Here is a 12,970-nt window from a genome sequence, read left to right as displayed (position 1 = left end):
TTGTGTTCTGAAGAAATGGGCCTGTGAGAGCGGAAGAGTTTCACCAATAAAAATCAAAGCCAACATTAGGCCTATTTTTAAAATGAAGACAACAATGGACAGAAGAGGCAAATAAACAGCTTTCCTTTAATAAAGCAAAGTAAGATTTCCTAGAAGTTTTAACCCATTATTTCCCATCTCGTCATCTACTTCCAAAAGCTAACAAGAGGAAGAGAAATTCTTAAGTGTTTTTTTCAGGAGTAAAATGAACATTTAGTTAAAAATTAGCACCAGACCTGTAAACAAATTTTATATGCATTTCTATTCTCTGAGCCTCAATATTCAATATTTCTGAGCTCAGAGGGTGAAAATCAACTAGTCATCCACATACTAAACTTTTCTCTGTAAGCTCCATGAAAGCAAGACTTTTTTTTTCAGTTCTTTATCCCCAGAACCTAGAACAATGACTGACACACAGCAGGCATTTCATACTACTGAATTAATTAATTTGAAGATGAGAATTGCTAAGGAATATGCTTTATTTGCATATCAGGAATCATTTTGGCTTCATAAGCAAAAAATGTATATTTGAATTACTCAACCTACTGTAGGCCTGCTTTTTAGTTTTAGGAGTTGGCTTCAATAAACAGTTCTGTGAGGTTCCTGTTTTTAATGAAATCTGTCTCAGTTACCTTGAAGAAATATCTCTATATATTTCATCATGGAAATGAAATATATATAATTTATCATTATTGAATATATGTAATCATTATCAAATAAATATAATCATTATATATTTAGTAAGCACCCAATCCAAAAAGTCCTGCCTTTCAGGCCTTATGTCAAAGAGCAAAAGAACAAGCATTAAGTAAGAATGGACTCCTACCCCAAGTCTACATTCCCAGTGATCAGGTCTGTCACCGGACAGCCCTGTGGTTAAGGACTCTGACTCAGGAGGTGGTTAACTAGCCTTCAGATCTCAACTCTTCCACCCACTAGCCCTGTGCACCAGGGAAAGTTACTTCGCTCTCTTTATTTGCCTCAGTTTCCTCATCTATGAAATGGGAAACATATAACTTACTTCAAAGAGCTGTTATGAGAATTAAATGAGTCAGTACATGTAAATCTCTTAGAATAGTGTCTGACAAATAGCAATTGCTCAATTTATGTTACCTAGCACTATTAAAACTCTAAGAAATCCTTGTACATCAACTATACTTCAATAAATAAATTTTTTAAAAAAACTCTAAGAAATCCCTTGTTTTATACATCACAGGGGCTCATTAATGACTTACTGATTCTTTTTTTAATATTAAACTGAAAAAACAACAGAAATGCATCTGTATCATGTACAAGTTTTCACACTTATGGACAAATTAGGGACAAAGTGAACTGTTTATCAAAACTGGATAATATGGTGGAAATAACAACTTCCCACTTATTCAGAGAGGAATTCATAGAGGAAGTGGAATTTCGTACTTTTTTTTTTTTCTGATTAGAAAAAAAAGAAAATCCCACATAATCCCACTACCCACCCAGTTGATATTTTAATATATTTCCTTTGTTTTTTTCTATGCATATAAGTGAAATTTTATATAATTGAGACTGTATTTGGCACTCTGCTTGATTCACATAACATTGTATTAAACGCATTTTTGTGTCACTTGTTAAAAACATCATTTTAAATGACTATATACATTTAATTACTCTAACACAAATAAGAAAAACTGGTGACTAATAACACTTCCTCTTGAACTCATGACTTTTACATACTCATGACCCCAAAAATAACCAGCCAGAAAGGATTTTTGCTTATTTATTGTTCAGCATGTTTGTTCTTAAATAAAATTTTCTTGTCAAAAATAAATTTTAATATAAATTTTAAAATAAATTTTAAATAGGAAGCAGGAAAAAGATACGATATCCATTTACAAATTAAGTCAAATGTACACAGTGAGGAATCACGTTGCCATCACTGCCACCTCCCAGAGTCCACCAACCACCTTGGTAAGTACAAATAGCTACTTAATCAGTGAGATAAAGAACTCTCTCGACAATGCAGAGAGGCCCATGACTATTACCAAAAGCATTATGGAGCAAAACTGAAAGGATGAAAAGGAAACAAGAAAGACAAATAAAGGGAATCAAGAGTTTAGTGGGGGACGGTTACTGCAGAGCAGTTCCCTAGGTTAATACTCCTCTTCCAAAAGACTGGAAGACTACTTTTGATCCACATATATTGACTCATAGTTCAACATATAACATAAAACGTGCTTGTTGTTCATTAGACTTTAGGCTACCTATTCCGGAAAAAGCCAAGAGCTTGCCATCTTTAGGCTTTTTGCATATGCAAAACAGCAGGTTAGATGAATCCTGCATCTCATATCCTTGAGAATCACAGAGAGTAAATGGTATGTGTTCTGGGATATGGAGGGTTTAGGTCAGTTAAAAACATAATGCCCATGATTTATGACATTATCTTGTGCCCTTATCCTCTCTTGGGTCCAAATATCTGGCTTCAAATAAAGAAGGTACTGTAAAATGGGGAGGGGGGGGCAGGATTGGCAACCCCTAAATTCCATTTTAGTGGAATTTCTATCATTCTTTATAAGCAAATATTCTTTCTTAATAAAATCTCTTCAGCTCACCTGGAGGAAATGCCATCTCAGAAAAAGAAACTGACTATACTATGCTCACAAGAACATGGGTATGCTGTCTCTCATTGGAACATGAGTATCACTCCAAAATAATGACATTGCTAATCTGAATACTACTCCAATTCAATTAATGAAGCTCTTTTCTGGTCACGTCAAAATGAAAAATCACATTTCAAGAGTCTCAATTTGTAAAATAGGCTCACGAAACCAGCTCTCCTTGAAGTTTAGTTTGGCCCAACTTTTCCAACACAGGAAGAAGAGGTTCAGAAACACTCAGTTTCTCTGCCACAAATGCATTTGCTAGCAGGTCACCCAATGACTTTCCCATCTTGGGGGAATTATCTAAACTAACAAACAAATAAAACCAAAACAAAACAAAAAACTAGACACATAAAACCTCAGGCCTCAGATATGCAGTCACATTTTGTTCTGCCTTCTTTTCTAGATTCCTCCCACTCTGCTGTTTCTCTAGCACATGAACGACCTGTCTTATCATGCATTCTGTTTCATCTATAATAAATATGCAGCAAAATGCACAAGTGTGATGATCTGAATGACAACAAAGATCTAATACATTCATTTCCAAATAAACAATTCTAAGTTTTTCCATTTACCCAAAACAGAGATCAGCAATCTAATTTAAAACAAAATAAACAAACTGTGATTTTCTTCCCCCTCTGTAAAATTATAGTACAGGACCTAGCGATAAAACCCTTGTTTACCTACAAAATAAACTATATCATGATCTAGAGCACCTTCAGGATGTTGATTCAACTTTTAAAAAGTGTTAATATTTAGTCATTTTTAACCATGGCTTTCAAAAACTTTGGGGAAGCAAATATTCACTTTTGACTTTTTTCTTCTTTAATCCTCCACTGTAGACCATATATTTCTTGCTAGTGGATCTCACCTTGGTGAGCAAAACTCTCAGCCCACACCACTGAATGGAACAGTGTGGCTCCCTCGTGCAAATTTCCTGAGAGCCCCTTCCCTGAGCATGTGCCAAGAATCAAATCTTGGCCACTTAGTGCTCTGTGCTCCACATGTGAGCTCACGGCGCGTTGAGCAGCCATGCTAACTGAGATGGATAGCCCTGTCAAACAGGAAGCTGGCACACCAGGATGCAAGCAGTGGGATACAATGACCTTTACATTCAGAGAAAAATATCCCTAAAATGGCATGAAAAGTTTACGGTGGGGGAAGGAGGGGGGGATTCTTTTATTTCATTTAGGTACATAGCATGAAATAAAAGCAGTGGTGCCCAGTATGCAATTTGCTCGGGATCAAATCTTGAATACCTCACACAAGAAGGAAAGTTGTCGGGGAAAGGAAATGAATCATCCCTTATCACGCTGCTTTGAAAGCAGCAGACTCTACGATTCAGCTGTATGTATTACTGCACCCAGACAGGCCAAGTGCTGGGATTCAGACTGCACTTCAACTCACAACAATCCACGGCCCTGGGAAAACATTCTTGACCTCCCGGTTTCAGATGAGTTGCTTTCTTGGTAGAACTAAGATATAATTTGAACATTTAATTAAAACTTTTTTTAAACAGTAATAATCTGCTTACAAAATCAGAGTCAAGAGCTGGGGAATTTAAATCCCATGTCCTTGGTCACCATATTCTGTAACTTTTTATAAACTGTTTAATCTCTCATAGTTTCCTTCTCTCAATAAATACAGGCTTGGACTAATAGTTCTTAGGAAGTACATAGAGAGGAATTCATTTGAAAAAGTAGCAAAAATCCATGGCACATACACGAATGTTAAGTAAGGACAGTAATAAAGGAAATAAATATATGGAATAAGACCTGGAAGTCACTTGTTTCTATCCTTTAGTTCTAACCATTATCATAATCTATACAGTTCAATAATTTCAGCTAAAAAACAAAGATAATCATTCCATTGGGTCAAAAATTTATTTTTCCATTCTCCAAGGTTTGGGGATATTTTTGCTATTTGTTCTGTCAATTATCTGGCATAAAAGAACAATGGGCAACACAAGCTCACAATGGATTCCCCAGTGCTGTACAATTCACACTGAAATAATGATGCAATTTTAACATTTAATTATATTTAATTAAATAGGTAAAATGAATTGATCACAAAGACACTGAGCATTTTTTTTTTTTAATGAATGGACCACATCAGAACTACAGAGAGGTTTTCAAAGATACAAAAGTACAGTATATAAGAGGCATACATTTTTTTCTATTTAACTAAAAGCTGATCATAATGTGCAAAAGCGGCAGGCCCAAAGCAATAAATAAATTTAGAAAACTGAAAGCTTATAATTCACATATTAAAGTTTGGATAAGTTAGGAGTCAAATGTCTCAGCACTCTGAGAATACTGATTTGGGGACTTAGAGAAAATAAGAGTTATTAATGAAACAAAACCCATGATGATCACTCTGAAATGCAAGTGATGGCTTGAAATGGGATTTTGGTGGCTCTAGAGGTACTGGTCAAATGCTTCCCAACGCAACCAGAAAACCAGACTCTCCATGAAACATCCTGCTGTTCACTGTTTGGGAAAGATGTTAGATGTAACCACTCTCCTCCGATCCCTGTTTGGAGAATTATTTCGGGGAACACACTCTTCCTCAAATCATGACACACCCGAGGCACGGGGAGGAGAGGGGAGACGCGAGAATACCTTGTGCCTGCGCCGCGGAGCTGTGGGAGTAGCCCAGGGCCAGGAGCGCGGTCTCCACCAGCTGGCTGAAAAGTACGTCCTTGCGAACCAGGACAAACTCCGCGTGTTCTTCCCTGTTGTCATATTCAAGAGAGCCGTCCAACTGCTCTACCACACAAAAGACCGGAATCATCAAACCTGCAGGGACAAAACCCAAGAGCAAAACACAAACATTACAAAGCAAACCCCAGTCATCATGAGAAGGGAAGAGACAGTTATCATCTGTGGACAGTGGTTTGGATTAAACAAGCCTCTTAGTCAGATGGGCCTAATGGGAAAACTGTGGGGTTTTTTTCCCTCCATTATTACTATCAGACTGCAGCAGAATTGCCCCAAGCAGTGGCAGAAGCCCTCAGAGTCTAGTCATTAAAAAGTGGAGCACACCAATCAGAGGTGTCCTGACTGAGAGACCTCAAGTTCACAGCCGGCGCACAGGTGAAATCAAAGTGACCTTCCAGACCCTAGCATCCTCCTATCTATGGTCCTATCATTAACTATTAATCAGGACTAGTATTTTCAGATCAGATCTGCTTTTGTCTAGAAATGCTGTAAGATACCTAGTAATGGTCCTAAGCTATTATGTGAATATGTACCAGAAAATCAATAGGAGTTTAAAAGAAGCCCCTCTTGTATCTTCTCTTTTTCTAAATCCGGGTAAACAGGCCATCAACTAACCTGAAAATACCCTGCTCATTGTAAGTCTTAACTGACATTTAATTTATGTCAAAATATACATACAAATATGAAACTTTGTTTTTTAAAAAAATTATTATTTTATATAATAACACCAGTTATCACTGGAAAGGAATATCTCTGCATGGTTTTCAAAGAAAAGAAGTAAACTACCCTAAAGAATAAAACAAATTAGTGTAGTTGAAAATCTGTTGAAATCTGTTGTCACTGAAATATTTCTCTCCTTTGTATCAATATGTGAAAAGCTAAAAAATGTTTAATTCACCAAAGGTGTTTTATAAAATGTTTTTTATTTTTTTAAAAAGCCACACAGGTATTTAAATCTAAACATAGCCATGGCAAAAGAAGATCAAAGTTTTACCAACATATGAGTAATAAACATGGACTCTGCCCTACATAATTGACACAAATTAGTATGTTACAGAGGAAGGATCTGCTCCAGGTCTTCTCTTCGTGCAAGAAAAATCAAAGGTTATGAAGGATGAGTGGGCAGGTGGAGAGGTGGGGGAGGTGGAAGATGGGCTGGCTGTTCATGATGATGGCACTTCACAATAAAAATAAGACCTCTGTGTAAAATGACACGTGCAAGTATGGCCTCTCACACACAGAATGCAGAGGAGTTTCTCTAGAAGCCCCTCCCTGTTGCCCAGACACTAGAAGCCTCCTGACTCACTCTGATCTGCAAAGCAGAGGGTGGGAACAGATACTCTGCAAACTACCAGGTCACAGATTTAGATTTTTCTTCTAAAGATGATACAATGGTGCAACTGGTTCCCATGTGCTAATTATTATTATTAAAGATAATAAGTGTTGGATGTAATTATTAAATATAATAATTATTAACAATAATAATACTCATTAAGAATTGTTATCATTAAAGATCACAGTAATTATTACTAAGCCTGCACGACAGACTAGCAAGCCACACAATACCAGACCTGGGACAACTATTAACTTAGGGTTCACGCCAAGGAACAACAAAGCAGCATTATTGTCCATTGCTCATATACGATCCATGGTACAGACTCACGGAACATAGGAAATAAGGGTGGAGCAGACTGATTGTTTTACATAAAGAGGAGAATTTAGCCTAGCCACATGGTGCCTTACAAAATATTTTTTTTAATTGTGACCAGCACTGGCATATCAAATGCTTATTTACTTATATGTCCGGTTTATTCCCCATTGCATGTAAGACATGTAGTGAATAATATAAAATAGATTTCCCCCAAATTATCTCTGTGGTCATTCATTTATCCAACTCTTACTCCCTGAACACCTACTGTGTGCCAGCTATCCCTCGTGGCTCCAGTGATACAAATGAAAACAAGCCTTACCTTGCTCCTGCCCTCAATGCAGTTGAAAAGTGTTGTAAAATCTTCCTAAGCAAGCATAATGGCATTTTATAGGACCCATTCATGAGAGTCCTTACCAGCAGGGAATAGCCCCCATTTAGACCTTTTAACTCTTACATACTAGTATATGATCTTTGTCCAAGGAAGTAGGTTGATTTCTGTTTTTAATGATTTAAACGTAAGCACACATAAGGTCGTGCAGTCAGTGGTGCCATAAGCTACTTCACCACTAATACCTGTGTGTACATAAGTTTCAATGCTGAAAATCCATGTGCAGTTCCTAATGTCAACATCTAAGTGTCACTCATCTGGGAATCACAGATAAGGCCTTTAAATGAATCCAGTTGCTCCACAAGCTATCATGTATCCATTACTTAGGAACCATAAATCTTCCTCAAGTCTATGGTCAACTGAAAAAACTTAAGACCCCATTAATTATTTTTAATAATATTAACAGTTCATGAGTTAGAGATGAAATACAATACTAAAGCACAAGGATCTATACCATGCAGAGATTTATGTTTTGAAAATGGCAATGACCAAAATATTTCCTAAATGTTTTAGTTCAGTGAGTAAAGGAAGCAATTGTTATGACATGACAGCAATAACTCCTCACAGTCAAAAAGCAAGCACCAGTCCCTCATAGGCAATCACCTACTTTCAAAAAAAGAAGAAAAAAAAAAGGACTTTGAAGTCATTTATAAAACAAAACAGTATTAATCAGAAGTGTACAATAATAGAATCTGTTCTGAAAGCACATATACATCTGATACCAAAAACAATCATAAACAGGTTATATTTAATGACTAAAAAATGTATCTTTTTAGTAGAATTGGATCAACCTAAACAATGAAATCTTTACAATGAAACGCAATTTTTACAAAAGAAGAAGAAGGCAGGAAAAATAGATGCAGTTACTAGTGACAATGACAAGAGAAATGAAAATGAGTAAAGCAGTACAATTGAAGTCAAATGTAAGGAAGAAGAAAATTAAGGCATAGGTTTTAAATGCCTTTAAAAACAGCAAATCCCTAGGAAAGAAAACTATAAAAGGATGAGTAGAAATATATATCAAAAAAATATACTTATCCATTTTGTCCCCCCATTTGCTCCAGGAAAAAAGAGGGGAAAAAAAGGAAGGAAAAGAAAAAAGTGACAATGGATGAAAGGATAGGGTGAGTATGTGGAAAGCACTTCAAAAAATAAAGAATGGGAAGAATTAATAGATAAGTTCCAACAAAAGAATAACAGCAATAAAACTAAACTGCATCTATAAAAATTCAGAAATGATCAAGAAGAAAAAGAAAGACACTCTTGTTCTAGCCCTATACCTACAGCTTATGGCATTATTTTTCTTTTATTGTAGCACAGACCCATCTTCAGATGATCAAGTAGAGAACTTTGAACCTTTTGATTATAAGCCTCGCTAAGCCTTTTACAATTGCAGGAGGTAAGCAAATGGTTTAATCTGGAGGACAGGCACACAGCCCTAGCCATTTGCTAAAAATTAAGAGCTGTCCTGACAATTGGGATAAATGGTTAATTCTGTTATCACAGAGGAAAAATAAGCAACGGGACTTTCTCTACTGGAAAAAAGCATTTTCCCAACTGTCATTAGTTACGATGCTCAATTGTCACTTTCATTATGACATGATCTCTGAAGAAGCGCACATAATGATGAAGCGTGAACCTGGTCTTCACCAGCACAGCCCTGGGAACAGAGGGAACAGAGGCGTGCGGGGAGAGGGCCGCTCTGCACCCGGGGGGCAGGCACTCTTAGGTGGAGTCCTGGCACTGCCGTATTAACCTGTGGGAGTGACCCTGGGAAATTTATCTGACCTCTCTGAGGCTCAAACTCCTCCCAGCTGAAATGCGAACAACAGCATCTACATCTTAGACTGGTTGCGACAATTAAACAGTGGAAGGTAGTTAAACTGTCTGACAGGTATCCCTCAAATAATGAAACCTATTTGGTTTTCTTTTTTATAAATTTATTTATTTATTTATTTTTGGTCGTGCTGGGTCTTCATTGCTGCGTGCGGGCTTCCTCTAGTTGCGGTGAGCAGGGGCTACTCTTCCTTGTGGTGTGCGGGCTTCTCATTGCGGTGGCTTCTCTTGTTGCGGAGCATGGGCTCTAGGTGCGGGGGCTTCAGTAGTTGTGGCACGCGGGCTCAGTTGTTGTGGCTCGCGGGCTCTAGAGCGCAGGCTCAGTAGTTGTGGCGCACGGGCTTAGTTGCTCCGCGGCATGTGGGATCTTCCCGGGCCAGGGCTCGAACCCATGTCCCCTGCATTGGCAGGCAGATTCTTAACCACTGCACCACCAGGAAGTCCCTATTTGGTTTTCTTTTTACAAAATCAGTATTAATACCACTTTACAGAGGAAAAAAAGAGACCAATCATTTTTTTCAGGGTCCATAATCAATGCCCATGATACTTCCTAAAAAGCATTTCTTCAGAATAAAAATTATACTAATAATCACTGAATGGCCTAATTACTGAAGATGCAAATAATAAAGGCTTAAAATGTTCAACAGGCCCACAGCAAAAGGGAGAAAAGTGTTAAAAGCACCATACTTTATATTCTAAAATAATTCTAAAATTGCCTGTCCAATACAGGAGCCACAAGTGGTGACGGAGCACTTGAATGTTGACTAGTCCTGCGTTGAGATGTGGCGTGTGACATACACACTCAATTTCAACAATTTAATACCAAAAAATAAAAAAATAATTATATTTAACACAAAAAAAATTTTTATGAACTGCATGTAGAGATAATATTTTAGATACATTGAGTTAAACAAAATGTATTATTAAAATTAATTTCACCTGTTTCTTTACCATTTCTTTAAAAGAAGCTACAAGAAAATTTAAAATTATACACGCGGCTCTTATTACATTTCGATCAGACAAAGCTGCTCTAAGCAATCTGCCAAATACCAACATATACAACGGCTTTTCTGACCCAGGATAAATACACCACAAACTGATAAGCAGGACAATTGTACAATTGTCTTGATGCCCCTCACTTATCTTTCCTCTGTGTTCCAGATCTTAGGAGACTTGAGTACAGATGTATTCTTGGTTAAACTCCAATATCTAATGTGATATCTTCTCCGCATCACTGAGCAAATTGTAGCCTATTGTTTAATTCCTAATTATATTAATCCAACTTCTTTATTAAAGAAAAGCTTTTTTTCCCCTTTCCTTCATTTTAGAGAACAATTACAGTGTTCAGGAAATGACAAGACATTGGCATGAATGTGATCCAAGGAACAAGTACTCTTTAATGGGCTAGATCTAACCTAACAGAGAAAGATGAAAGAAGGTCCAGAGGCAGGGGGTCTAGATGACAGGGTTCTACCGCCTTCTGCGAAAGCTGGACACAAAACAACACTCTCATTTGCACAGGGCTTCCTAAGTCATCGTGTACTCTGACATACATACTTACCTTTGTTTCCTCCCCACGTTTACCCTGTGGGAGGGTTATTATTACTCTCATCTGATAAATGAGAAAGCTGAAACTACAGGAAAATAAGTAAGATGTCCAAAGAAACCAAGAGAGGAAAGAATAGAGCAGCTCCGATTAACCAACTTTAAAACCCAAGCACGCAGCTTTCTTGGGGGTCGAAAACAACACTCCAAAACCCATGTCCACAGAAATCTAAAGGCGTGGGCTTTTAGTAAAGGACCGTTCACCACACTTGCTGTGTCCAGTGGGTGACCTGCGTCGCTTGTAAGTGAATTTACCTTTCAATGGCCTATCACCTGTCAGGCACTGTGCTGGGCGCAGAGGAGGAACCAAACACGGATCCTGCCCTTCAGTCACTCACAGACAAAGAAAGGCTCAAATAATGGGTCCTTCTCTAGTGTGGTGCGCACGGCCTCCGGTCTCCTCCCCAGCCCCTTTGCCTCCTGGGTCCACCTTCATTCCTGGACCTGCCCCCTGAATGACAGGAGCCAGTCTGAGATGACAGGAGGCCAGCCTTTCTCCTCCCCTCTTTCAAAGGGCTCCTAAAACCATCTGTTTCCAAAAGGAAGGCAGCCACAGGGCCCACTCCCTTCCCTTGGGCCGGCAGTAGATCTGGTTCTATTACCTGAGAAGGTCCCTGGGCTAAATGAAGATTACAAAGGCTTTAGGGCAGAGTCTCTCATATGTATCTGTTCTTTGTATAAAACTGAACCTGGAGTAAAACATCACGCTCAGCAACCACCACAATCAATAAATCATAGAACCCCAGAAACACTGAAACAAATTCTACCCCAGAAAGCAAGTGAATAATACAGGGTTTTCCAGAGGACTGGCAGGGAAGGGAGTGAGGGGTGGCAACTATCTTTTCTTATTGCAAATTTACTAGAAAAACAAAACCACCACTTCCTTGCTCTATAACCTCATATCCTCTCCCTGTCTCTCTCTCACACACGCACAAGCACACACTCACATTCACACACACACCCTGCGTCACAGACAAGAATAGAAAGAACTCACCAATATTAACCTCTAGATGCTTCCTCCCACCCTAAAACAATAAAGGCAAGTTTGAGCGCCAAGAATTGCTCCCGGAAATAGAAAGAAAGGATAGGGGGTTCCTCACCTCCTTCTTGGGGTCCCAGGCAAAATTTCAAAATGCATCAAGTGTGTCTTTCCTACTCTCTTCTTTTCTGCTCCTGCCCTTCACTCCCAGGGACTAACCTCCTGAGCTCTGGTGGCCCCAGGCTCCACATTCCACTCCAGCCTCCCATTCCCCCAGGGGCTGAAATTCCAAAGAGATTAATAGATAAAAAGATGCTACACTTTGCTGTTTTAATGGCTTGGTAGTCCCTTAATTTCCTCAGATATATTTTCATTGTAAAAGAAGTACATTGTATCCCACATTAACTTCTAATGGAAAGAATTTCAGGTACTGTCATAAAGAAAAACATGCTTTCATCAGTCTTGGGGGGGAGAGCAAAAGCATCTGGGGGCAAAGGAGCCACCCACAGGTGGCCCAGAGGACCTCCAAGCTCCCCTAAACTGCTCCACTTTCCAAAGTTCCTTTCTGTCTTTTGCTTGTGAACTACAGATTCTCAGAAGGATTCATTCATTTGTTTTTGTTGTTGGTTTTGTTTTTAACTCTTCCCGAAGAGGAAGCAGGAGCTGAGACAGAGGTGGGACAGCTGAAAGTCCCGGGTCTTTAACAGGTGGAGGACCAGTCAATCCTACAATTATGGGGAAGGCAAAATGCGCTTAATAATTACTCTAAGTGCAAATGAGCCACATATGCAGAAATTCGATCTCCTGTTCATCCATGACCCAGTTGCTTAGACCTCAGAATTAGGCCTCCGAGTAAAGTTTTAACAATATAGCTCCTTGATGCCACTTCCTCTATGGGGAGATGAGGAGAGGTAAGACTACCAAGAAATATTTTATTTTCAGAAATCTCTCTAGTAAAACCAGACACTACTTTGCAGCCCCTGGGGCAGATCTTAACTTTGGAAGATAAGAACAAAAAATAGGCCAGGGGTAGGGATGGCCTAGTAAACTCTGGTCCTCTCACTTATCACCTCAAAGGCTCAAATTGGGTTTAAAGTGGTAGGGAAGGGAGATGGG

The 12,970-nt window shown here is 38.6% G+C and overlaps 1 protein-coding gene across 2 annotated transcripts in view; it reads right to left on the bottom strand.

The window, feature by feature from the left end:
• Positions 1 to 12,970, bottom strand: part of SATB2 (SATB homeobox 2) — a 194,017-nt gene that overhangs the window by 162,339 nt on the left and 18,708 nt on the right. For both annotated transcript variants that reach the window (XM_082397358.1, XM_082397359.1), the window contains exon 3: positions 5,297 to 5,473. In XM_082397358.1, the coding sequence (XP_082253484.1) occupies positions 5,297 to 5,473 (177 nt within the window). The remainder of the gene's footprint in view (positions 1 to 5,296; positions 5,474 to 12,970) is intronic.

Source organism: Balaenoptera borealis, assembly GCF_965194805.1.
Source record: "Balaenoptera borealis genome assembly, chromosome: 6".
NCBI classification, from domain to species: Eukaryota; Metazoa; Chordata; class Mammalia; order Artiodactyla; family Balaenopteridae; genus Balaenoptera; species Balaenoptera borealis.
This window is presented reverse-complemented; position numbering and strand designations above follow the sequence as displayed.